The sequence below is a fragment of the Oncorhynchus clarkii genome, chromosome 2 (genome assembly GCF_045791955.1).
Source record: "Oncorhynchus clarkii lewisi isolate Uvic-CL-2024 chromosome 2, UVic_Ocla_1.0, whole genome shotgun sequence".
NCBI classification, from domain to species: Eukaryota; Metazoa; Chordata; class Actinopteri; order Salmoniformes; family Salmonidae; genus Oncorhynchus; species Oncorhynchus clarkii.
The window spans coordinates 53,354,004-53,381,857 of record NC_092148.1 but is presented as its reverse complement, the minus strand read 5'-3'; the positions used below and the strand labels follow the sequence as shown (position 1 = coordinate 53,381,857).

The 27,854-nt window shown below is 42.3% G+C and overlaps 1 protein-coding gene across 1 annotated transcript in view; it reads right to left on the bottom strand.

Annotated features, from left to right (window-relative positions):
* The window catches only part of LOC139369640 (calcium-dependent secretion activator 2-like), a 237,517-nt gene that overhangs the window by 23,293 nt on the left and 186,370 nt on the right, over positions 1–27,854 (bottom strand). The window contains exons 18-21 of the mRNA XM_071108908.1: positions 24,124–24,280; positions 21,328–21,469; positions 16,200–16,355; positions 15,660–15,807 (exon numbers count right to left, since the gene is read on the bottom strand). Of these exons, the coding sequence (XP_070965009.1) occupies positions 15,660–15,807; positions 16,200–16,355; positions 21,328–21,469; positions 24,124–24,280 (603 nt within the window). The remainder of the gene's footprint in view (positions 1–15,659; positions 15,808–16,199; positions 16,356–21,327; positions 21,470–24,123; positions 24,281–27,854) is intronic.

Sequence of the window (27,854 nt, the reverse complement as noted above, 5' to 3'; positions counted from 1 at the left end):
ATAGGACTTGTTTTACAGTGGATATAGATACTTTTGTACCTGTGTCCCCCAGCATCTTCACAAGGTCCTTTGCTGTTGCTCTGGGATTCATTTGCAATTTTTTCATGAAAGTGCGTTCATTTCTAGGAGACAAAACACATCTTCTTCCTGAGCGGTATGACGGCTGCGTGGTCCCATGGTGTTTATACTTGCGTACTATTGTTTGTACAGATGAGTGTGCTACCTTCAGGCATTTGGAAATTGCTCCCAAGGATGCACCAGACTTGGGGAGGTCTACAATATTTTTTCTGAGGTCTTGGCTGATTTCTTTTGATTTTTCCCATGATGTCAAGCAAAGAGGCACTGAGTTTGAAAGTAGGCCTTGAACTACATCCACAGGTGCACCTCCAATTGACTCAAATGATGTCAATTAGCCTATCAGAAGCTTCTAAAGCATGACATCATTTTCTGGAATTTTCCAAGCTGTTTAAGGGCACAGTCAACTTAGTGTATGTTAACTTCTGACCCACTGGAATTGTGATACAGTGATTTATAAGTGAAATAATCTGTCTGTAAACAATTGTTGGAAAAGTTACTTGTGTCATGCACAAAGTAGATGTCTTAACCGACTTGCCAAAACTATAGTTTGTTAACAAGAAATTTGTAGAGTGGTTGAAAAACGAGTTTTAATGACTCCAATCTAAGTGTATGTAAACTTCCAACTTCAACTGTATATAACGACTTTGGGCTATTGTAAGTTCAGAGTCACTCGCCTCAACAGTCCGTGTGTGCTGGAGGCAAGTGAAAGGTCAGGAGAGAAGAGGCAGTGTGGTGAGGGTACCTGTACCAGACAGAGGGAGATGGGCCAGGGCAGACGGTGAACAGATCGCCAAGTGGAATCCAAGAAGCCTGTGCAGCAGGCAACGGGAGTAGGTGTCACACCCACTCGGGAGAAGCTTTGATTTCTGAAGGCAGATTTCTTATAAAAACAGGGCTTCAAAGGGGGCTTCAAAGACCCCTGCCACTTGTTGGGCCCATAGACCCCTGCCACATGTTGGGCCCAAAGGCCTCCCCACCTCTCACTTCACACCTCAGTGCTAATTGAAGTTGTATCTGGTCTGTCCTAGCAAGCCTGGCAGCCTTAACTCAGCATGCAGTCCCCATAAAAGGAACATATTACATTGTAATGTACTTTATTTTTATTCTTGGATTTCAAAATAGCATCAGACCAAACACTACTCACTCAGTTCCAGGTTGGATGGTGTCCTCAGGTCTCTGCTGTTTGTTTGCTAGAGCACCCTCCGTATATATTGGAAAAAGGAATCCTTGGTAGCAGTAATCCCTCCAGGTAATTTTGGCCAAAATGAGGTAATAAGTTTGAAGTTTTGATCTGGAGTGAAGGCTATGCTGTGGAGGGTAGCATCCTGCATATGTCTCTGCCGAAAAATCAAAGTTTATCTAACTCTAAATCTATCCTTTTGTAAAAAAACATGTTGAAAAATGTGAGAGCTCACATGCAGCTGTGTGTGTGTCTCTCTCTCATCAAGGTGAAGTATTTAATTACACTTTGGATGGTGTATTAATACACCCAGTCACTACAAAGATACAGGCGTCCTTCCTAACTCAGTTACTGGAGAGGAAGGAAACCGCAAGGGATTTCACCATGAGGCCAACAGATACTGAGTTTGGTATCTGGAAGTTTATTAGGAACCCCATTAGCTGTTACGAAAGCAGCAGCTACTCTTCCTCGAGTCCACACCAAACATGAAACAAGACATATTACAGAACATTAATAGACAAGAACAGTTCAAGGACAGAACTACATGCAGTACCAGTCAAAAGTTGACACACCTACTTATTCAATTTTTTTAAATTTAAAACTATTTTCTACTTTGTAGAATAATAGTGAAGACATCAAAACTATGAAATAACACATATGGAATCATGTAGTAACCAAAAAAGTGTTAAACAAATATATTTGAGATTCTTCAAAGTAGCCACCCTTTTCCTTGTTGACAGCTTTGCACACTCTTGGCATTATCTCAACCATTAACAGATGTGCCATCTTAAAAGTTTATTTGTGTACTTTCTTTCCTTATTATAGCGCTTGAGCCAAGATAGCCCTATTTGGTAAAAGACCAAGTCCATATTATGGCAAGAACAGCTAAAGAAAGCAAAGAGAAATGACAGTCCATCATTACTTGAAGGTCATTCAATCCGGACAATGTCAAGAACTTTGAACATTTCTTCTACTGCAGTCGCAAAAACCATCAAGCGCTATGATGACATTGGCTCTCATGAGGACCCAGAGTTACCTCTGCTGCAGAGAATAAGTTCATTAGAGTTAGCAGCCTCAGAAATTTCAGCCCAAATACATGCCTCACCACTAACAGACACATCTCAACATCAACTGTTCAGAGGAGACTGCGTGAATCAGGCCTTCATGGTCAAATTGCAGCAAAAAAACACGACTAAAGGACACCAATAAGTAGAAGAGACTTGCTTGGGCCAAGAAACACGAGCAATGGACATGAGCCTGGTGTAAATCTGTCCTTTGGTCTGATGAGTCCAATTTGTTTTATTTTTGGTTCCAACCACTGTGTCTTTGTGAGATGCACAGTAGGTGAATGGATGATCTCCACATGTGTGGTTCCCACCGTGAAAAGCATGGAGGAGTAGGTGTGATGGTGTGGGGGTGCTTTGCTGGTGACTCTTTCAGAGATTTATTTAGAATTCAAGGCACACTTAACCAGCATGGCTACCACAGCATTCTGCAGCAATACGACATCCCATCTGGTTTGCGCTTAGTGGGACTATCATTTGTTTTTCAACAGGATAATGACCCAACACACCTCCAGGGTATGTAAGGGCTATTTGACAAAGAAGGAGAGCGATGGAGTGCTGCGTCAGATGACCTGGCCTCCACAATCCCCCGACTTCAACCCAATTGAGATGGTTTGGGATAAGTTGGACCGCAGAGTGAAGGAAAAGCAACCAACAAGTGCTCAGCATATGTGGCAACTCCTTCAAGACTGTTGGAAAGATAATTCCTCACAAAGCCGGTTGAGAGAATGCCAAGAGTATGCAAAGCTGTCATATAAAATATATTTTGATTTGTTTAACACTTTTTTTGGATACTACATGATTCCATATGTGTTATTTCATAGTTTTGTAGAAAATAGTCAAAATAAAGAAAAACCATTGAATGAGTAGGTGTGTCCAAACTTTTGATTGATACTGTACATTTAGAAATTGCACAGATAGCCTACATATTAATACATACACACAAAGAATCTAGGTCGATTAAAAACCTTTTGGTGTTAGGGGGCAGTATTTTCATTTTTGGGAAAAAAACGTTCCCGTTTTAAACGGGATATTTTGTCAGGAAAATATGCTAGAATATGCATATAATTGACAGCTTTGGATAGAAAACACTCTAACGTTTCCAAAACTGTAAATATATTGTCTGTGAGTATAACAGAACTGATGTTGCAGGCGAAAGCCTGAGAAAAATCCAATCCGGAAGTGCCCCAGGTTTTGAAAGCGCTGCGTTCCAATGACTCCCTATTCAGCTGTGAATGTACCATCAACGAGCTTATGCTTTCTACGTATTCCCCAAGGTGTCTACAGCATTGTGACGTAGTTTTACGCATTTCTGTCGAAGAATAGCCGTAGGCGGCCACATTGCGTAAGTGGTCACATGGTGGCTCCGAGAGAGATTCTCGTAAAATACAGAGGTAGCCATTACTCCAATCGGTCCTAGTGAAAAACGAATTGTCTCGACGGATATATTATCGAATAGATATTAGAAAAACACCTTGAGGATGGATTCTAAACAACGTTTGCCATGTTTCTGTCGATATTATGGAGCGAATTTGGAATATTTTTCGGCGTTGTGGTGACCGCAATTTCCGGGCGATTTCTCAGCCAAACGTGAAGAACAAACGGAGCTATTTCGCCTACAAAAACAATATTTTGGGAAAAAATGAACTTTGGCTGTCTACCTGGGAGTCTCGTGAGTGAAAACATCCGAAGTTCATTAAAGGTAAACGATTTAATTTGATTGCTTTTCTGATTTCCGTGACAAGGTTGCCTGCTGCTAGCAAGGCATAATGCTATGCTAGGCTATGATAAACGTACACAAATGCTTGTCTAGCGTTGGCTGTAAAGCATATTTTGAAAATCTGAGATGACAGGGTGATTAACAAAAGGCTAAGCTGTGTTCCAATATATTTCACTTGTGATTTTCATGAATAGGAATATTTTCTAGGAAGATTTATGTCCGTTGCGTTATGCTAATTAGTGTCAGATGATGACAACGGTCCCATTCATGGGACGGGGTGTCACTACAGAGGCATTGTGCAGTGAGGAGTGTTGCTTGATCTCTGTTTTTTTAAACCAGGTTTGCTGGTTTTCCCTTCATTCCTTAAAATTAAATTATTGATCTTGGCTTCATAATACAGTTTTCTTTTTGTTGAGTTTAGTCACATCATTTCTCAATTTGCAGTTAATCAGCCAGTCAGGTGCATGTTTATCAATAATTGGAAGAAGCAATTTCATAGATTCATCAAGTGCATAGTCTGAATGCTCACAAATATTAATAACACATTTTTTAAAATCATCCACATACAGTGCCTTGCGAAAGTATTCGGCCCCTTTGAACTTTGCGACCTTTTGCCACATTTCAGGCTTCAAACATAAAGATATAAAACTGTATTTTTTTGTGAAGAATCAACAACAAGTGGGACACAATCATGAAGTGGAATGACATTTATTGGATATTTCAAACTTTTTTAACAAATTAAAAACTGAAAAATTGGGCGTGCAAAATTATTCAGCCCCCTTAAATTAATACTTTGTAGCGCCACCTTTTGCTGCGATTACAGCTGTAAGTCGCTTGGGGTATGTCTCTATCAGTTTTGCACATCGAGAGACTGAATTTTTTTCCCATTCCTCCTTGCAAAACAGCTCGAGCTCAGTGAGGTTGGATGGAGAGCATTTGTGAACAGCAGTTTTCAGTTCTTTCCACAGATTCTCGATTGGATTCAGGTCTGGACTTTGACTTGGCCATTCTAACACCTGGATATGTTTATTTTTGAACCATTCCATTGTAGATTTTGCTTTATGTTTTGGATCATTGTCTTGTTGGAAGACAAATCTCCGTCCCAGTCTCAGGTCTTTTGCAGACTCCATCAGGTTTTCTTCCAGAATGGTCCTGTATTTGGCTCCATCCATCTTCCCATCAATTTTAACCATCTTCCCTGTCCCTGCTGAAGAAAAGCAGGCCCAAACCATGATTTTGCCACCACCATGTTTGACAGTGGGGATGGTGTGTTCAGGGTGATGAGCTGTGTTGCTTTTACGCCAAACATAACGTTTTGCATTGTTGCCAAAAAGTTCGATTTTGGTTTAATCTGACCAGAGCACCTTCTTCCACATGTTTGGTGTGTCTCCCAGGTGGCTTGTGGCAAACTTTAAACGACACTTTTTATGGATATCTTTAAGAAATGGCTTTCTTCTTGCCACTCTTCCATAAAGGCCAGATTTGTGCAATATACGACTGATTGTTGTCCTATGGACAGAGTCTCCCACCTCAGCTGTAGATCTCTGCAGTTCATCCAGAGTGATCATGGGCCTCTTGGCTGCATCTCTGATCAGTCTTCTCCTTGTATGAGCTGAAAGTTTAGAGGGACGGCCAGGTCTTGGTAGATTTGCAGTGGTCTGATACTCCTTCCATTTCAATATTATCGCTTGCACAGTGCTCCTTGGGATGTTTAACGCTTGGGAAATCTTTTTGTATCCAAATCCGGCTTTAAACTTCTTCACAACAGTATCTCGGACCTGCCTGGTGTGTTCCTTGTTCTTCATGATGCTCTCTGCGCTTTTAACGGACCTCTGAGACTATCACAGTGCAGGTGCATTTATACGGAGACTTGATTACACACAGGTGGATTGTATTTATCATCATTAGTCATTTAGGTCAACATTGGATCATTCAGAGATCCTCACTGAACTTCTAGAGAGAGATTGCTGCACTGAAAGTAAAGGGGCTGAATAATTTTGCACGCCCAATTTTTCAGTTTTTGATTTGTTAAAAAAGTTTGAAATATCCAATAAATGTCGTTCCACTTCATGATTGTGTCCCACTTGTTGTTGATTCTTCACAAAAAAATACAGTTTTATATCTTTATGTTTGAAGCCTCAAACGTGGCAAAAGGTCGCAAAGTTCAAGGGGGCCGAATACTTTCGCAAGGCACTGTAAGAGTCACAACAAAATCTTACGCACTACTTTAGGCCCAGCTTTTGGAACTTTGGCTTTAGCCACTATATCGCGATCCCTGCATCCAAGTTGAATGGCTGTCATAGGAGAAAACGGATAAAATAGAGGATGGATCAACAACATTTTTTTTGTTTGTTTTTGAAACACGGTGGCTAGGAATAACTCCATAGAAAGGCAGGAACCTAGGAAAAAACCTAGAGAGGAACCAGGCTCTGAGGGGTGGCCAGTCCTCTTCTGGCTGTGCCGGGTGGAGATTATAAGAGAACATGGCCATTAAGACCAGATTGTTCTTCAAGATGTTCAAACGTTCATAGATGACCAGCAGGGTCAAATAATAATCACAGTGTTTGTAGAGGGTGCAACAGGTCAGTACCTCAGGAATAAATGTCAGTTGGCTTTTCATAGCCAAGCATTCAGAGTTAGAGACAGCAGTTGCGGTAGAGAGAGAGAGACGAAAAACAGCAGGTCCGGGACAAGGTAGCACGTTCGGTGAACAGGTCAGGGTTCCATAGCCACAGGCAGAACAGTTGAAACTGGAGCAGCAGCACGACCAGGTGGACTGGGGACAGCCAGAAGTCATCAGGCCAGGAAGTCCTGAGGCATGATCTTAGGGCTCAGGTCCTCCGGGAGGGGAGGGAGAGAGGGCAAGAGAGATAATTAGAGGGAGCCTACTTAAATTCACACAGGACACCAGATGAGACAGGAGAATTACGCCAGATATAACAGACTGACCCTAGCCCACCGGCACATAGACTATTGCAGCATAGGTACTGGACACTGTGGCCCCATCCGATGATACCCTCGGACAGGGCCAACCAGGCACGATATAACCCCACCCACTTGCCAAAGCAAAGCCCCCACACCACTAGAGGGATATCAACAGACCACCAACTTACTACTCTAAGACAAGGCTGAATATAGCCTATGAAAGATCTCCTCCACCGCACAAGCCCAAGGGGGCGCAAAACCAGACAGGAAGGTCACGTCTGTGACTCAACCCACTCAAGTGACGGACCCCTCCTTGGGACGACATGGAAGAGCACTAGTAAGCGAGTGACTCAGCCCCCATAATAGGGTCAGAGGCAGAGAATCCCAGTGGAGAGAGGGGAGCCGGTCAGGCAGAGAATTCCAGTGGAGAGAGGGGAGCCGGCCAGGCAGAGACAGCAAGGGTGGTTCGTCTCTCAATTGCCGTGCCGTTCACCGCACCACTGGGCCAGACTACACTCAATCATAGGACCTACTGAAGAGATGAGTCTTCAGCAAAGACTTAAAAGTTGAGACCGAGTCTGCATCTCTCGCATGGATAGGCAGACCACTTCATAAAAATGTTGCTCAATAGGAAAAAGCCCTGCCTCCAGCTGTTTGCTTATAAATCTAGAGACAATAAGGAGGCCAGCGCCTTGTGACTGTAGCGTTCGTGTAGGTACAGTGCATTCTGAAAATATTCAGACCCCTTGATTTTTTCCACATTTTGTTACACAACAGCCTTATTCTAAAATGGATTAAATTACATTTTTCCACATAAATCTACACACAATGCCTCCTAATGACAATGAGAAAACAGGTTTTTAGAATATATAATAAAAAAATACTTTATTTACATAAATATTCAGACCCATTACTAAGAGACTCGAAATTGAGCTCAGGTGCATTCTGTTTCCATGAATCATCCATGAGATGTTTGTACAACTTCATTGGAGTCCACCTGTGGTAAATTCAGTTGATTGGACATGATTTGGAAAGGCACACACCTGTCTATGTAAGGTCCCACAGTTGACAGTTAATGCCAGAGCAAAAACCAAGCCATGAGGTCGAAGGAATTGTCCGTAGAACTCCGAGACAGGATTGTGTCGAGGCACAGATCTGGGGATAGATACCAAAACATTTCTGCGGCATTAAAGGACCCGAAGAACAAAGTGGCCTCCATCATTCTTAAATGGAAGAAGTTTGGAACCACCAAGACTCTTCCTAGAGCTGGCCGCCCGGCTTACTGAGCAAAAAGGCCTTGGTCAGGGAGGTGACCAAGAACCCAATGGTCACTCTGACAGAGCTCCAGAGCTCATGTGTGGAGATGGGAGAACCCTTGAGAAGGACAACCATCTCTGCAGCACTCCACCAATCAGACCTTTATGGTAGAGTGGCCAGACGGAAGTCACTCGTCAGTAAAAGGCACATTACATTCCACTTGGAATTTGCAAAAAGGCACCTAAAGGACTCTCAGAACATAAAAAACAAGATTCTCTGGTATGATGAAACCAAGATTGAACTCTTTGGCCTGAATGCCAAACTTCACTCTGGAGGAAACCTGGCACCATCCCTACGGTGAATCATGGTGGTGGCAGCATCATACTGTTGGGATTTCTTTCAGCAGCAGGGACTGGGAGACTAGTCAGGATCAAGTGAAAGATGAACAGAGACATGTACAGAGAGATCCTTGATGAAAAACTGCTCCAGAGTGCTCAGGATCTCAGACGGGAGCGAAGGTTCACCTTCCAACAGGTCAACGACCCTAAGCAGACAGCCAAGACAAAGCAGGGTTGGCTTCGGGACAAGTCTCTGAATGTCCTTGAGTGGTCCAGCCAGAGCCCGGACTTGAACCCAATCGAACATCTCTGGAGAACCCTGAAAATAGCTGTGCAACGAGTCTCCCCATCCAACCTGACAGAGCTTGAGAGGATCTGCAGAGAAGAATTGGTGAAACTCCCCAAATACAGGTGTGCCAAGCTTGTAGCGTCATACCCAAGAAGACCCAAGGCTGTAAATGCTGCCAAATATGCTTCAACAAAGTATTGAGTAATGGGTCTGAAAACTTATGTAAATTTAATATTTATTTTATTTTCATTTTTAGAAATGTGCAAAAAATGTTTAAAAATATATATATTTTTAGAACAAGGCTGTTATGTAGCAAAACGTGGAAAAAGTCAAGGGGTATGAATACTTTCCGAATGCACTGCATATATACAGTACCAGTCAAAAGTTTGGACACGCCTACTCATTCCAGGGTTTTCTTTATTTTCACTATATATTTTATATTTTTGATTATTCAAAGTAGCCACCATTTGCCTTGATGACAGCTTTGAACACGCTTGGCATTCTCTCAACCAGCTTCATGAGTTAGTCACTAGGAATGTTTATCAAAAAGTCTTGAAGGAGTTCCCACATATGCTGAGCACTTGTTGGCTGCCTTTCCTTCACTCTGCTTTCAAACTCATCCCAAACCATTTAATTGGTTTGAGGTCGGGTGATTGTGGAGGCCCGGTCATCTGATGCAGCACTCCATCACTCTCCTTCTTGATCAAATAGCCCTTACACAGCCTGGAGGTGTGTTTTGGGTCATTGTCCTGTTAAAAAACAAATGATAGTCCCACTAAGCGCAAACCAGATGGGAATGCGTATCGCTGCAGAATGCTGTGGTAGACATGCTGGTTAAGTGTGCCTTAAATTCTAAATAAATCATTGAGTGTCACCTGCAAAGCACCACAACACAATCTCCTCCATGCTTCACGGTGGGAACCACACATGTGGAGATCATCCGTTCTCCTACTCTATGTCTCACAAAGACATGGCTGTTGGAACCAAAAACCTCACATTTGGACTCATCAGACAAAAGGACAGATTTCCACAGGTCTAATGTTCAGTGCTCTGTTTCAAGGCCCAAGCAAGTCTCTTCTTCTTATTGGTGTCCTTTAGTAGTGGTTTCTTTACAGCAATTTGACCATGAATGAATGATTCACACAGTCTCCTTTGAACAGTTGATGTTGAGATGTGTCTGTTACTTGAACTCTGTGCCTTTATTTGGGCAGCATTCTGAGGTGCAGTTAACTCTAATGAATTTATCCTCTGTAGCAGAGGTAACTCTGGTTCTATCTTTCCTGTGGAGGTCCTCATGAGAGCCAGTTTCATCATAGCGCTTGATGCTTTTTTTGTCTCATGCCCCCTCCCAGTTAGGGGGAGTGATGAGCTCTACAGCAGTCTCACAACTCAATCGCTGGTTGAAAACTGTTTTCTGACCCTCCCAAAAGATAGAATTTATAGATAATTGGCCCTCTTTCTGGGACTCACCCACAAACAGGACCAAGCCTATTCTGCTGAGGAGTGACGGACTCCATCCTAGCTGGAGGGGTGCTCTCATCTTATCTATGAACATAGACCGGGCTCTAGCTCCACAATGGGATAGGGTGAAGGCCAGGCATCAGGATGTTAGCCAGCCTGCCATCTTAGTGGAGTCTGCCACTAGCACAGTCAGTGTAGTCAGCTCAGCTATCCCCATTGAGACAGTGTCTGTGCCACGATCTAGGTTGGGCAAAACGAAACATGGCGGTGTTTGCCTTAGCAATCTCACTAGAATAAAGACCTCTTCTATTCCTGTAATTATTAAAAGAGATTGTGATATCTCACATCTCAAAATAGGGCTACTTAATGTTAGATCCCTCACTTCCAAGGCAGTTATAGTCAATGAACTAATCTTAATGTTAATGTGATTGGCCTGACTGAAACATGGCTTAAGCCTGATTAATTTACTGTGTTAAATGAGACCTCTTCTCCTGGTTACACGAGTGACAATATCCCCCGCACATCCCACAAAGGTGGAGGTGTTGCTAACATTTACGACAGCAAATTTCAATTTGCAAAAATAAATGACTGCATTTTCATCTTTTGAACTTGTCATGAAATCTATGCAGCCTACTCAATCATTTTTTATAGCTACTGTTTACAGGCCTCCTGGGCCGTATACAGCGTTACTCACTGAGTTCCTGAATTCCTATCGGACCTTGTAGTCATGGCAGATAAAATCACATTTTTGGTGACTTTAATATTCACATGGAAAAGTCCACAGACCCACTCCAAAAGGCTTTCAAAGCCATCATCAACTCAGTGGGTTTTGTCCAACATGTCTCCGGACCTACTCACTGCCACAGTCATACTCAGGACATAGTTTTGTCCCGTGGAATAAATATTGTGGATCTTAATGTTTTTCCTCATAATCCTGGACTATCGGACCACCATTTTATTACGTTTGCAATCGCAACAAATAATCTGTTCAGACCCCAACCAAGGAGCAACAAAAACTATCTAACTGAGGAACTAAATTTTACCTTGTGTAATACTCTAGATGCAGTCGCACCCCTAAAACAAAAAACATTTTCATAAGAAACTAGCTCCCTGGTATACAGAAAATACCCAAGCCCAGAAGCAAGCTTCCAGAAGATTGGAACGGAAATGGCGCTACACCAAACTGGAAGTCTTCCGATTAGCTTGGAAAGACAGTACCGTGCAGCTTTGAAGAGCCCTCACTGCTGCTTGATTATCCTATTTTTCCAAATTAATTGAGGAGAATAAGAACAATCCAACATTTATTTTTGATACTGTTGCAAAGCCAACTAAAAAGCAGTATTCCCCAAGAGAGGATGGCTTTCACAGCAGTGATAAATTCATTAACTTCTTTGACGAAAAGATCATGATCATTAGAAAGCAAATTATGGACTCCTCTTTAAATCTGCGTATTTCTCAAAAGCTCAGTTGTCCTGAGTCTGCACAACACTGCCAGGACCTAGGATCAAGGGAGACACTGAAGTTTTTTTAACATTATATCTCTTGACACATTGATGAAAACAGTCAAGGCCTCTAACCCTTCAAGCTACATTCTGGACCCTATTCCAACTAAACTACTGAAAGAGCTGCTTCCTGCCCTCCTATGTTGAACATAATAAACGCCTCTGTCTCCACCGGATGTGTACCAAACTCACTAAAAGTGGCAGTAATAGTCTCTCTTGAAAAAGCCAAAGCCAAAACTATCGGCCTGTATCGAATCTCCCATTTCTCTCAAAATGTTTTGAAAAAGCTGTTGCGCAGCAACTCACTGCCTTCCTGAAGACAAACAATATATACGAAACTCTTCAGTCTGGTTTTAGGCAACATCATAGCACAGAGACTGTACTTGTGAAGGTGGTAATTACCTTTTAATGGCGTCAGACCAAGGCTCTGCATCTGTCCTCGTGCTCTTAGACCTTAGTTTTGCTTTTTATACCATCGATCACCACAATCTTTTGGAGAGATTGGAAACCCAAATTGGTCTACACAAACAATTTCTGGCCTGGTTTAGATCTTATCTGTCGAAAAGATATCAGTTTGTCTCTGTGGATGGTTTGTCCTCTGACAAATCAACTGTAAATTTCGGTATTTCTCAAGGTTCCGTTTTTGGACCACTATTGTTTTCACTATATATTTTACCTCTTGGTGATGTCATTCGGAAACATAATGTTAACTTTCCCCGCTATGTGGACGATACGCAGCTGTACATTTCGATGAAACATGGTGAAGCCCCGAAATTGCCATCCCTGGAAAACCTGTGTTTCAGACATAAGGAAGTTGATGGCGGCAAATGTTTTACTTTTAAACTTGGACAAAACAGAGACGCTAGTTCTAGGTCCCAAGAAACAATGAGATCTTCTGTTGGATCTGACAATTCATCTTGAAGGTTATACAGTTGCCTCAAATAAAACTGTGTAGGACCTCGGCATTATTCTTCGATCATATTACTTCAGTGCTAGCCTCTCAGTCCACCGGGCTTCCTGTTACGGCTAGGGCTGATTTCAAGGTTTTACTGCCAACCTACAAAGCATTACATGTGCTTGTTCCTACCTATCTCTCCAATTTGGTCTTGCCGTAAACACCTACACGTACGTTACGGTCACAAGACGCAGGCCTCCTTATTGTTCCTAGAATTTCTAAGCAAACAGCTGGAGGCAGGGCTTTCTCCTATAGAGCTCCATTTTTATGGAATGGTCTGCCTATCCATGTGAGAGACACAGACTCCGTCTCGACCTTTAAATCTTTATTGAAGACTAATCTCTTCAGTAGGTCCTATGATTGAGTAGTCTGGCCCAGGGGTGTGAAGGTGAATGGAAAGGCACTGGAGCGACGAACTGCCCTTACTGTCTCTGCCTGGCCAGTTCCCCTCTCTCCACTGGGATTCTCTACCTCTAACCCTGAGTCACTGGCTTACTCCTGCTTTTCATTGCCGTCCCAAGGAGGAGTGCATCACTTGAGTGGGTTGAGTCACTTAAGTGATCTTCCTGTCTGGGTTGGCGCCCCCCTCGGGTTCGTGTCGTGGGGAAGATCTTCATGGCCTATACTCGGCCTTGTCTCAGGGTAGTAAGTTGGTGGTTTGGAGATATCCCTCTAGTGGTGTGGGGGATGTGCTTTGCAAAGTGGGTGGGGTTATATCCTGCCTGGTTGGCCCTGTCCGGGGGTATCGTTGGACGGGGCCACAGTGTCTCCCTGACCCTTCCTCTCTCAGCCTCCAGTATTTATGCTGCAATAGTTTATGTGTCGGGGGGCTAGTATCAGTCTGTATTTCTCCTGTCTTATCCAGTGTCCTGTGTGAATTTATGTATGCTCCCTCTAACTCTCTCTCTCTCTTTCTCTCTTCTGTCGGAGGACCTGAGCCGTAGGACCATGCCTCAGGTCTACCTGGCCGATGACTCCTTGTTGTCCCCAGTCCACCTGGTCGTACTGCTGCTCCAGTTTCAACTGTTCTGCCTGCGGCTATGGAACCCTGACCTGTTCACTGGACGTGCTACCTTGTCCCGGACCTGCTGTTTTTCGTCTCTCTCTCTCTCTCTCTACCGCACCTGCTGTCTCTAACTCTGAATGCTTGGCTATGAAAAGCCAACTGACACTTATTCCTGAGGTACTGACCTGTTGCACCCTCTACAAACACTGTGATTATTATTTGACACTGCCGGTCAACTATGAACGTTTGAACATCTTGAAGAACAATCTGGTCTTAATGGCCATGTTCTCTTATAATCTCCACCCGGCACAGCCAGAAGAGGACTGGCCACCCCTCAGAGCCTGGTTCCTCTCTAGGTTTCTTCCTAGGTTCCTGCCTTTCTAGGGAGTTTTTCCTAGCCACCGTGCTTCTACATCTGCATTGCTTGCTGTTTGGGGTTTTAGGCTGGGCTTCTGTATAGTACTTTGTGACATCGGCTGAAGTAAAAAGGGCTTCATAAATACATTTGATTGGTTGAACTTATTGGCTCAAATGCATTGAGAAGGAAATAAATTCCACAGATTAACTTTTAACAAGGCACACCTGTTAATTGAAATGTATTCCAGGTGACTACCTCATCAAGCTGGTAGAGCGAATCCTAAGAGTGTACAAAGCTGTCATCAAGGCAAAGGGAGGCTACTTTGAAGAATGTGCTAGAATTCCTTAGAAAAATTAATTTACAAGTAATCTGCATTTTAAGAAACAGGAATTTCATGTAAATGATCCAAGGTGAGTGGATAAATATATATTTTTTTGACATGTAGCTAGATCAAAAATAACAACATTTTAATCCGCTACGCTAAATCATCAACGGTTCAGACGCTGTATAGATAATGATCTTGAACTGTATTTTGCACAGGTGAAACAACACCTTATCACATCATAACCACATCAACTGTCGATAATTAATGCACTAACTCAATTAGTTCCAATCCAAATTGGAATCTGTAGAGCACACTGAGTGTACACACCTGAGTGTGTCTGTTCGGCGATGAATAAACATCCTCAGGGACTTGTGGAGCTGAAGGCTAAAAGGGACAGTGAGCTTAGCTCTCTGTAGAGACACTGTAAATGGTCGCTGGGTAGCGGAGGGTTAGCCTTTAGCACCGTGAAATGCTGTAATGGAGAGATTGAGCGCTCATTCAGAAACATCGATTTAGAGCAGCCACTGCACTTTACCACTAATCTGGACAAGATATGAATGCTCCCATCGCAATGAATGTTTTAGCTGTCAAGGTAATATTACTGAATATGCCACAGACAAAGGGAAACACATGTTATTGAGTTCTTTAGGGAAACCCAGGCAAGGTAGGGAACAATATTTGCTTCTGTTGTTGTGGTAGGTTCAGTGTACTTATAGCTGATTAGGGCATGTAGGGTTTAAAAAAGCAAATGAGGCCCTCCCCATTCAGTATACCCAGTATACCCATTGTTTGCTACACTCAATAGTTGAATACCCAAATCAAATCAAAGTTTATTTGTCACGTGCGCCGAATACAACAGGTGTAGTAGACCTTACAGTGAAATGCGCACTTAACAACAGTGCAATTTTTAAGTAAAAAATTGGTATTAGGTAAACAATGGATAAGTAAAGAAATCAAAAACAGTAAAATGACAGTGAAAATAACTGTAGCGAGGCTATATACAGGTGGTACTGGTACATGGTCAATGTGTGGGGGTTAGTCAGGCTAATTGAGGTAATCTGTACATATGAGGTAATATGTACATGTAAACAACCACGATTGACGTTAGTAGGGTTTGTGGTGGTTTTGCATGTATCGATGGAAATGTGTGGTCAGTTTGTGTGGTCAAAGAACAGAGAATAGCAGTTGAATGCGGCCGTACCTCTAGACCGGAGTCCAGCACACAGAGTTTGGAGCACTGCTTCTTGGCTTCAATGAGCACATTGAACATGGTGCATACCGACAACGGCACCCGGAAGTCTGTTGACTTGCTGGCCTTCTGCATCTTGGAGTCGAAAGCCGCTTTCGTCCTTTGGGTAAAAAATATAGTTTAATTTAGGTTTTATGATATGGTTAATTCCTAGGTGGCTATGGAAAACACTGTTCAGAACTCCATCACTAACTTCAGGGGCGGACTGGCCATCTGGCATTTCGCTCCATTTTTTGACCTGTGGGCCTGTCTAATTTGTTTTTTTTCCCTGCGCAAAATGGTAATTATCTTGACCGGTGTGAGGCCTCCAGGGAAAAAATGTGCCGGTGTGTTAGAAATGCCAGGGTGGATTTCTGGTCCCAGTCCGCCCCTGACTAATATTCTCCTCAGTAATATCTCAATTATAAACCAGGAATGCCGTGTCAAAAAATAGGTTGGGTAAACGCTGAACCCCAACCCATCCCAGGTGGTGACCATCTCCTGCCATCTGACCTTTTGACACAGGCCTCCATCATGTTGCTGGCCATGAGCTTCAGCCTCTGCTCCAGATGTTTAGCAAACTCAGGCTCGGGCCAGTGCAGGTCCATGACAAACATCTGGAGGGCGTCCAACTTCCAGAAGAGGTCCTCGGAGGTCTCCGAGCCGTTACTAGGGGTTTGGGTGGGAAGAAGCCAAAATAACAAAATCAGAGTAGAAATACTTTGTCTTCTTCTCAGACATGGAATACATGGGAGAAAACATCCAATACCCCCCCAAAATTGCAAGAACACACACAGACACACAAACAATTAAAAAGATCTGCAGTGTGCATTCACAGACACAAACTGATCTATTCACAGCTTTAATTACACCTCTACACAATTTTCCCTACATTGGTGTTCAGCCTCCAGATATAAAGGAGTGAATAACACAGTCCTTAGAATGGCATTTAGCCCTTAGAATGGCATTTAGCCCTTAGAATGGCATGTCTGCTGTGGTAAAAGTAGTTAAGTAAAAAATAATTTCAAGTATTTTTTGCGGTACTTTACGATTCATAATTTTGACAATATTTACCTTTCTTCACTATATTCGTAAAGAAATAGTGTACTTTTTACTCCATACATTTCCCTGACACCCAAAAGTACTTGTTACATTTTGAATGCTTAGCAGGACAGGAATATGTTCCAATTCACACACTTATCAAGAGAACATCCATGGTCATCCCTACTGCCTTTGATCTGGTGGAATTACTAAACACAAATGCTTCATTTGTAAATGGTGTCTGAGTGTTGGAGTGTGCCCCTGGCTATCCATAAATAAAAACAAGACAAGAAATGTTACTGGTTTGCTTAATATAAGGAATGGGAAATTATTTATACTTTTACTTTTGATATTTAAGTATATTATAGCAATTACATTTACTTTTTATACTTAAGTATATTTAAAACCAAATACTTTCAAACTTGTACTCAAGTAGTATTTTACTGTATGACTTTCACTTTTACTTGAGTCATTTTCTATAAAAGGTATCTTTACTTTTACTGAAGTATGACAATTGGGTACTTTTTCCCAACACTACATGTCTGGATGCATGAAGAAATAGGTAAACACTTCAATTGAAATGCCAATGTTCTGTCAGTTGTCAATAAACATTATCAAATGAAGACTGAGTAACACTGAGTCCAGGGCTTTGTGTAAGAGGTCTTTAAAGGAATACATCAGGATTTTGGCAATGAAGTCCTTTATCTACTACCTTAGAGTCAGATGAACTCCTGGATGCCATTTTTATGTCTCTGTGTGAAGGAAGTTAGAGGTAGTTTCGCAAGCCAATCCTAACAAGCCTTAGTGCAATAACTGGAAGTCTAGAGTATCTAATAGCATGCTAGCAGATACCACATTACTTAGCACTTGTGCTAACGCTAGTTAGCAACTTCCTTCAAACTGCACGCAGAGACATACAAATTGTACCTACGAGTTCATCTGACTTTTGATTCTTAGTAGAAAAAGGGTTTCTAGGCCTCCAGGGTAGGGCAGTGGTTAAGGGCGCAGTACTGCAGCGCCAGCTGTGCCACCAGAGACCCTGGGTTCGTGCCCAGGCTCTGTCGCAACCGGCCGCGACCGGGAGGACCGTGGGGCGACGCACAATTGGCCTAGCGTCGTCCGGGTTAGGGAGAGCTTGGCCGGTAGAAATATCCTTGTCTCATCGCACACCAGCGACTCCTGTGGCGGGCCGGGCGCAGTGCGCGCTAACAAAGGTTGCCAGGTGCACAGTGTTTCCTCCGACACATTGGTGCGGCTGGCTTCTGGGTTGGAGGTGCGCTGTGTTAAGAAGCAGTGCGGCTTGGTTGGGTTGTGTATCGGAGGACGCATGACTTTCAACCTTCGTCTCTCCCGACCCTGTACAGGAGTTGTAGCGATGAGACAAGATAGTAGCTACTAAAAACAATTGGATACCATGAAATTGGGGAGGAAAAGGGGTAAAACCTAATTGAGAGTGAAAATAAGGAAGCCTGTACAGAATACAAATATTCTAAAACATGCATCCTGTTTGCAACAAGGCATTAAATTAATACTGCAAAAAATACGTCAAAGCAATTAACATTTTGTCCTGAATACAAATTGTTATGTTTGGGGACAATCCAATACAACACATTACAGAGTACCATCCTCCATATTTTCAAGCATAGTGGTGGCTGCATCATGTTACGGGTATGCTTGTAATCGTTAAGGACTGGGGAGTTTTTCAGGATAAAATCCTAGAGGAAAACCTGGTTCAGTCTGCTTTCCACCAAACACTGGGAGATGAATTCACCTTTCAGCAATACAATAACCTAAAACACAAAGCCAAATCTACATTGGAGATTCTTACCAAAAAGACAGCGAATGTTCCTGAGTGGCCGAGTTACAGTGTTGACTTAAAGGAAAGTCAATACTGTCTAGCAATAATCAACAACCAATTTGACCGAGCTTGAAGAATTTTGAAAATAATAAAAGGCAAATGTTGCACAATCCAGGTGTGGAGAACTCTTAGAAACTTGCCCAGAAAGACTTACAGCTGTAATGGCAGCCAAAGGTGATTCTACAAAGTATCGACTCAGGGGTGTGAATACTTATGTAAATGAGATAAAGTATTTCTGTATTTAATTTTCAATACATTTGCAAAAAATGTCTAAAAACATGTTTTCACTTTGTCATTATGGGGTATTATGTGTGGATGGGTGAGATAAAACAAAATATATTACCCATTTTGAACTCTGGCTGTAAAACAACAAAATGTAGTCAACCAACAAAATGTGGAATAAGTCAAGGGGTATGAACAGTTTCTGAAGGCATGACATGTTCCTAAGATAGTTAACATGCCTCATAATTACTAAACACACCCAACAGTTCCTTATCACATCCGGCTGTCAGGCAGACTGTGACTAAGGAGACTCTAAGCTCACAGACAGATGGGTCTCCATCGCCACCTTCTCCCCGGTGTCTACCAGAGGTTACACGGAAACACATGGCAACCGGTGGCAGCAACCAGCATCCAAGTGTACAGCGAACCGGAGAGAGCGAGGTAGAGAGTGGGGGGTGGGTGAAGCGCATTCACTTCCTCACTTTTCTCACTTTGCCTTTAAAAGACTGTTACATTCACAAGTGGTGCGCGGGAATAAATAGTTTGGGCAAAATCCGTGTTGCAATTAAACGCTCGCTCATATCCCCCCCTCAGGACTAATTAGGAGCTCTCTTCTCCGAGCGTCCCCTCTCCCAGGGGAATGGAACAATCCCCCACGCCCGTCTGTGCTCACTAACGAAGTGCCAGTTTTTTTTTAATCTCAAGCAAGAAAGGGGAGGTGGTGGGTGGGGGCGTCCCGTAGGGGGGACATGGAGAGTGTGTGAGAAGCCTTTCCCAAACATCACAACTCAGCCTCCCTCCAGAGATGGGCACCCCTCGGGTGGCCCCATTACTGCCACTGTTTCTACGGGGCCCTCAGAAGCCACGTTGTTGAGTCTTCACTGTTCACTCAAATATCATCTGGTGGTCATACCAATGACTATACAACTCACTAGTTATTGATCAAATGCTATATGTTGTTTTACAACCACAAACACAGGAAAATTACTCCTGGTAGGCCATCTAAATTACGCTTAATAATCTTGCTTGCGGGGGATCATGTCTGCTCAATTATGACAATTGCTTGAGGAGAAAAGGGTCACTCGACAAGTTCTAAAAATTGTTTCATAAGAGTCACAAAGACCAGCACTGAGGTTTTCGAAAAACATATTCACTTAAATCCGTAAAATGGCTAAGCCTTCTTACAAAATATCAGGTAAATTAATTCCTTGCCAGCTGAAATAAATAAGAAAGGATACAATTTCTCATTCAACATTCATTAGGCATGTTAAACTCCACAATTCAGTCCTTAGTTGAGCTGTGAATTGACAAGCACACCTTAAGGTCATAATTAAAAGGAGGCAAAAACAGGTATCTCTTTGATACTCTCCATGTACAATAAAATATATATGTATACACAAATAAAAATACCTGAAACATGATTGGATGTGGGAACAAAAACATGTCATACATATTCCAAAACCGTTCCTGAAGAAGGAGGCAGGCTCCACAACCACAACATACATTTCACAATAGAGATGATGCTGTGCCACAGAAAATAACCATGCTGGGGAACAATGCGCCACAGAAGACAACCATTCTCACAAGACAACCATGTTTTTATCTTGGTATTACAGAAGGTATCAGTTTGAGGTCATCAAAAGGGGGCAACCAGTCCCAGGAAAATGTGAGTAGTGATGACAAAAGCCACCTGGATTGCACAGCTAAAAGGATCAGTGGTAGACAACAAAAATGGTTTTACTATAAACTTTGAAATTGAAATGTGAGAGCACATTTTCGAGCTGATCTTTCACATAAAAAATAAAACAAATGTAATAAACTAGTTCAATGCTTAATTGTACATCATTGGCAAAGGAAAGTAACACAATTGAAAGTTGTTTTCTTGAATAGGATACGTTTGACAAATGGCACAACAACCACAGCACAGTCCATGCCACATCGCCCCATTAGGTCTCGCGGTAGCCCATACACACGTGCTGTCACACAGCGGGCCCATCCAGGAGGGTGCTGAGAACCTGGGCATCTGTGGGAGACGGACTTTGGGCAGAGGCACGCTCGGTAGGTTGTTGGCAATTGTCCTGAAAAGAAATCAATGCCAAACCAAACCAAACAACGACAAAAAAAAGATACGACAGAGACAAAAGACAACAGAGTGTTGATTTTTCACCTCCATCTGGTGATAGCATGATTTAGTGCCTTGTCGGTGGACGTGATCTAGCCTACACTCATGGAAAACAAGGTGTTACCTAGAACCATAAAGTGTTCTTCAATTGTCCTCATAGAAGAACCCGCTAAAAATAACTCCAAGTGTAAAAGCCCATCTCTTAGACATAGAGCTTTAAATAGCCAAACAGAATGCAACAGATGACAACAGGGGGCATTTTCAGTATCGACATTTTGGTTTGCCGCCTTAGATTCCAATAGCAGAGTGTTACCATATTTCTTACACTTATCCAGTAATTTCAGATCTGGGTGCCTAGAGCCATGAAGGGGTAGGTTGCTCGGGAGAAGGGCACTTACTTGACGGACTGCCAGGTTTCCTGCTCGAAGCCGCGGTGGATGGACTGGGCGATGGAGGACTCCATAAGGTCTATGTAGCGCACCACCAGCGGGATGAACAGGTCCTGCAGGTGCTTGTGGAACATGCCATTGCACAGGTGAGCTGGGCGGGAATGAGGAAGGAAGGAATTCAAAGCTTAAGGTCGTGAATTTGGGCTTGAACATCTTTATACAGTTCTCCACCTTGATAAGCTAAATTGCTGTCCTTCCCTCCCGCAGTCCATGCTATGGCATTTGCATACAAATTCCATCTTCACACGTCCTGGTGTGCAAAGGAAGTAGGAGAAAAGAGAGGAGGAAAGAGACAACAAAGAGTGACACAGAAAGACAGAGGAAGACACAAACAGAGAAAAAGAGACAAATAGAAAATGAGAGACAAATAGAAAAAGAGAGAGAGAGAGAGAGACAAAGAAAGAGAGCGTAGGCCTCCTGCTGGTCTCTCAGGGCTTCATTAGTCCTAATTCCCCATCACTCTGTTCCTTCATGATTAACACTAGCCTTTTTACCCTCCTGAGAGACCACGGCTCCTCTCCCAACAAGTTCCCATCCCGCAACACATGCAGACACTAAAGTGAGCATTTAGTTAATCCTTAGAATACGTGGATATTAAGACCTGGTGTGATAAATTAAATATGTTTTGTTCACGCTACAAAACAATCATTCAAATGTGGCATTACAAACAACTAACGCTTCAATTCGGAATATCACGTACAGTATTTGTTCATTTATCAGACGATATCAACATAGCCTCTTTTCAGATTTGTGTGTGTTGAAAAAACGTTTTTTTTTACTCACATATCTCAAAGCATCTGTCAACATTGAAAATGTGGACATCCTGAAGGAGGTAGGAAACTGTCAAATCCTAAAAGGCAGACTTGACCATGCAGGTCTATAGCTAAGCAACTAAGAAAAATAGTTTAATTTTATCCTAACAATACCATCAGCTTTGACGTTTTCATCCATTTTACCTGATTTAATTGCCACCTAGATCCTATCACTTAAGAGATCATTATCAAAAACAGGGGGCCTCATTTGCATTAATAGTCAAAATGATAATTCTTTTGTCTAGATTTTGTTCAACCTATATTTTCATTACCTTACTCTTCAAATCAAATAATTGTTATGACAGTTGGAATAATTGCAAGATTAATGGAGAAAGTTAATAACAGACAATGAATGAAAAAAACAAAACAATAATGATCTTTGCCTATGCCTCACATAATGAGAGTTTTATTTTGAACATTATTGCCCTTGAGCTGTCTGTCTGCTCTGTGTGAGGCTTGCATAGACAATGTAAAACAACACTTCAGATGTAGCCAACTCTCAGCTGGCAATGAAACAAAGGCTCAGAGCAAAGAGTGAATCGGGGAGAAGAGAGAAGAAGAAAACTGAAGTATGAGAGAGAGAGAGAGAGAGAGAGAGGAAGTTTGATAGTACACAAGCGCACGCAAGGGCAAACACCTGGATGCCAGTGACATTGGCCGTGCACAAAATCGGCCTTGCTTACTAAAATGACATACTCATCATACTATATACTATTTAGAAAGTACTGTTTAGTATAAATGCATGTAGTAAGCAACACATACAAACATACTAGACTGATCCATACTTAGAATGCATCCTCTAAATTGCAATTGCGTTATTTTGCGCAAATTTTGTTCATATTGGTAGAGCACATTCTCTAAGCTGATTATCAGCTGATAATCAGCTGTTGTCAAACACATGTGGGTCTGAAAAGATGCTTCTCTTCCTCCATAGTGTGCAGTGAATTCTACTAGATGAAAAGCCAAAATGAGTATGACATCCTGACATTTAAATAATACTACATTTTCAAAATGTCACATTCTATGAAATTTGATATTTTCACAATACCAATCAGCATAAAATGCAGAAACCAATTACGGGTTTTCGGACACAGACACTGACTTCACACATGGTGGGGGTGGGTAGCAGGTGAAATCAAAACAAAATGAGATGAATGTTTCGGTCTATAACCTTTTATCAGAGTACCCTTTGTTTGTTTACGAGCTGCAAGTTATGTTCAAAGTACATTTACAAAAAGGGGAAAACTAAACATTTCTGTTTCCTGTTCATTGAGCAAAGAACTCAAAATGGAGGACACCCTGGTGAGACAGGTGCCTCAAACCGTGCTAATGCTCTCCTGTCTGTGTGACACTCCTCGCATTACAGGAAGTGAAAGGTGGTCTTCAGCTGACAGATGGCGTACGGTCAGCGCCACACCAGGCCGCTGACTTTACAATTGTGTTCTGACATCAGGTCCTAGCCTTTCTGCACATTACCTCACTGATGCTGATGTTAATTATTGTGTTGCCGACGCAGAAGTGCAGGAGCTTTAAGCGCAGTTAACCTCTTCTTCTAACGAGTCTTGTTTTCTGCAGCACTGCTGGTGTTAATTAGTGCTCTTAGTGGTGCGTACATTCACTGCGAAGTATGGGACGTGCTCTTGAAGACAGCTCAGGACAGGGAGGGGCTGTAGTCCGTGCTTTAAATACGGACAAGCACAAAACGGAGGGTCAGGGGACAAGACAAGGGAGGAGGTGGGGGAGGGGGCAACAAAATAATTAGAGGGAACAGTATAAGGAAGGGACGCACGCCACTCACGGTTACTGAACTGGAAGTTGAACTGTGCTCATGAACCAGTGATGTGTTGTAGGCTACGCTTTAAATCAGTATTGGGAGGCGAAGCAGAGGGTCAGAGGTGGAAGAAGAGGGGCACAGGGAGAACGGCGAACTCACGGTCACATCGCAGGAAGTTGTTAAGCAGCTGGAATAAGGGGAAGCTATCCCATGAGTCAACGGGCTGGACTTGCAGAGCACCATCTATGTCGACGGTGTAGAGAGACATGAACGTTTCTGCGTGCTGCGCCATCATCTCCGGCCACCATGAAATGGCCTAGAAAAGAGAAGGAAGGAGTAAGAGCAGGGTGGAAAAGGCAGAGAGAGAGGACAAAAAGAAAGAAAGGAAGAAAGAAAGAAAAAGAGGGAGAAGGTGAAATAAGGAAATATATTTTTTTTATGAAAAAGCACAAGTCTTCACAAACCACTATCTACTGTTTACGTGAGAGGCTCTGGTGAAGAATAGATAGACATAAAATGTAAAATGACACAATCAGAGGAAGATGGGAAAAAGTGACAGATGGATGGCGAGAAGACTGCTCTGAAAAAGAAAAGAAAATGCCATGTGCAAATCAAAGCAATCTAATGAAAAGAACCAACAGAGGAACAGCCAAATGGGTGATGGGTAGCATAAAGAGAGGACCTTGAGCGCACAATGGACTCCAACACTGAGGAAGAGATGCGAGCAGCATCATGACATCAGCCCAGGAGTAAGCTGCAATAGTACTCTACCCCAATAAAGATAAATTGCATATTGGTAATTACATTCTGCTTTCATATTAAGCTTTAATCTCCAAGCTGAGGCCATAAAAAGTTATTAGAAAGGCAAAGACAGACATAATGCGTTTTTAAACTGCAATCAAATCAAAATCAAATCCAATTTGATTGGTCACATACATATTTAGCAGGTGTTATTGCAGGTGTAGCGAAATGCTTGTGTTCCTAGCACCAACAGTGCAGTAGTATATAACAATTTACAACAATACACAAATCTAAAAGTAAATGATGGAATAAAGAAATATATAAATATTAGGACGAGCAATGTCGGCGTGTCATTGACAAAAATACAATATATTGAGTACATATGAAATGTAAACATTATTAATGTGACTAGTATTCCATTATTAAAGTGACCAGTGATTCCATGTCTATGTATATATGGCAGCAGCCTCTAAGGTGCAGGGTTGAGTAACCGGGTGGTAGCCAGCTAGTGATGGCTATTTAACAGTCTGATGGCCTTCAGATAGAAGCTGTTTTTCAGTCTCTCGGTCCCAGCTTTGATGCACCTGTACTGACCTCGCCTTCTGGATGGTAGCGGGGTGAACAGGCCATGGCTCGGGTGGTTGATGTCCTTGATGATTTTTTTGGCCTTCCTGTGACATCGGGTGCTGTAGGTGTTCTGGAGGGCAGGCAGTGTGGCCCCAACTGCACCACCCTCTGGAGAGCACTGCGGGGCGGTGCAGTTTCCGTACCAGGCGGTGATAAAGCCCGACAGGATGCTCTCAATTGTGCATCTGTAAAAGTTGAGTGTGAGGGTCTTAGGGGCAGAGTCTAATTTCTTCAGCCTCCTGAGGTTGAAGAGGAGCTGTTGCGCCTTCTTTACCACTCTGTCTGTGTGGGTGGACCATTTCAGATTGTCAGTGATGTGTACGCCAAGGAATTTGAAGCTTTTTATTTGAATCTTTTTTACTGGAGTTGGGCTGGTGGTTTGAAAGGATGATTAAAGTAAACATTGAGCTTATTGCAGTTAGGTGGTCACCCAGAAAGAACTTTCTAGCCAAACTGGACAGGGGTTAGCCCATTATGAACTGTCAATAAATACTAACTAGTAATATGCTAGCAGTTGGTGCCTGGTTCAAGACGGGCTTGCTTATAAACCTTTTGGTTGTTACATAATACAAATAGAATACTTTTTCATTTCATTTCTATTGTAACTAAGCTACGACAGTCAATATCATTGGTGGTAACTAGGCTATCATTAGTACAACTATACTTTATTTACTTTTAAACTGACTTTTTTTTAACAAATAAAATGTCAAATTACAATAACAAATAAACATAGGACATCATTACATGTATATTTTCTTCTTAAGACACATAAAATAACATTAAAGTAAAGCAAATAAACAAAAATAAGAAATACAAATCACTACACATGAATTGCCAGCGACAACAGTTTAAAAAGATAAAGTACCTCAAATAAAATAAACATAAAAAGTTCAGGCTCCACATTTGTATAAACCTATGATGTAAGAATACATAGTTGTTTCCCATTATTGACTAATTCTAGAGATTTAATAAAATATTTGAATTCAAGTCAAAAATGTATTGCATTTGGGGACAGATTTCAAATATTAGTTTTTCCACCATTCATTTTTCCCATAGGGAATTCTAGAAACACTTCAAACAAGGGCCGCGCTTCATGTAGGCCCACCCTGGTACGACCCCCCCGACAACCGTGTACATCTCTCCAAGACAAGGTAACTTCCATCAATATACTCGCCTGTACCCCCCCCCCCCCAAAAAAAACCCACTCTAATTAGCTGATAATATGGCTTTCATAAAGAACTACAAATACCATGATGATCTGGACGTGACTGCAGAATCGAGGCAAAGTTGTTGTCTGTAGCAACACTTTGTTGCTTTTATGAATTTTGTCTTGTTGCTTTTTGTTCTATGTTGCTCTGTCTGTATGCTACGTCTTGCTTGTCCTATGTTGCTCTGTGTGTGCTCACTGCTCAATGATTGTCTATATTGTAATTGTTTTTAATAACCTGCCCAGGGACTGCGGTTTAAAATTAGCCGGCTGGCTAAAACCGGCACTTTTACTGAAACGTTGATTAATGTGCACTGTAAAAAATAAAATAAACTCAAAGGTAAGAATCTCTGGATTAACTATCTAATATTAGCTAAATGTAGTAATGCCTAAATTGGCAACATTTCTTTAAATGGACAATTCTGTGAACTGTCGTGTGCAAGTTTTAAAATGACACAATACCTGTTAGAGAAGGTATCAGCGAGAGATGACGTGCAGGAGCTTGCAGGGATTTGTAGTTTTGTACGATGTCTACTTGTACGATGTCTATGCAATGTTTGTATTATCTGAGAGTAAATAGAGCCGAACATACTGACAAAAGTCAGCTATCTTACATAAAAGTAGCTTCTCCCAGTTCGATGCAGTCAAGACAGGTAATCCTATTGGATGATAAATAGCGAGGTTATGATAGCTATTGGTTTACTATAGGGCGAGTCAGCTTGGTTGGTTGCTGTCTCTCCCTCCCTTCTCCTTGTTCTGTGTCATTCGCTCACACTCACAGTAGCCTACACACACAGCACAGCCCCTGCTAGAGCATCACCTCTCTCTACCTCCTCTCCATCACACTTCATCAGCTCCGGTTAACAAAGGAGCGTAATCGGGCCAGGTCTGGATCCGACCAGGTCCATAAGGAACGGGTCTAGTTGTCCTCGGCTTCATTCAGAATGGGTCTCTATATATTTTGAAATGTATTTATGCATATCGTCTCCGGATGGGAAAGCCCCAGGTCTATTTTGAAAGAAGGCCTTTACAGCAGAGCCCACAGTGGATTAGCACATACATTTTATTGATTGCTACACTTAGGGATGGTACACCATGCATTTATTTGTGTTTTGAGCACATTATCGGTTTATAAGTTAGAATGTTAGCAAGCTAAATGTCCCTTACCTTGAGCTAAGAGCACGTGGGGAGCTTAATATGTTCCATACTCAATTATATTTAGAGCAGGATAGCAACCTACATGAAATCATTTGTAATATTGGTAGTAACCATCTGGATGTCACCGTGATATAGTCTACTGTTGCTCAATGGGGAG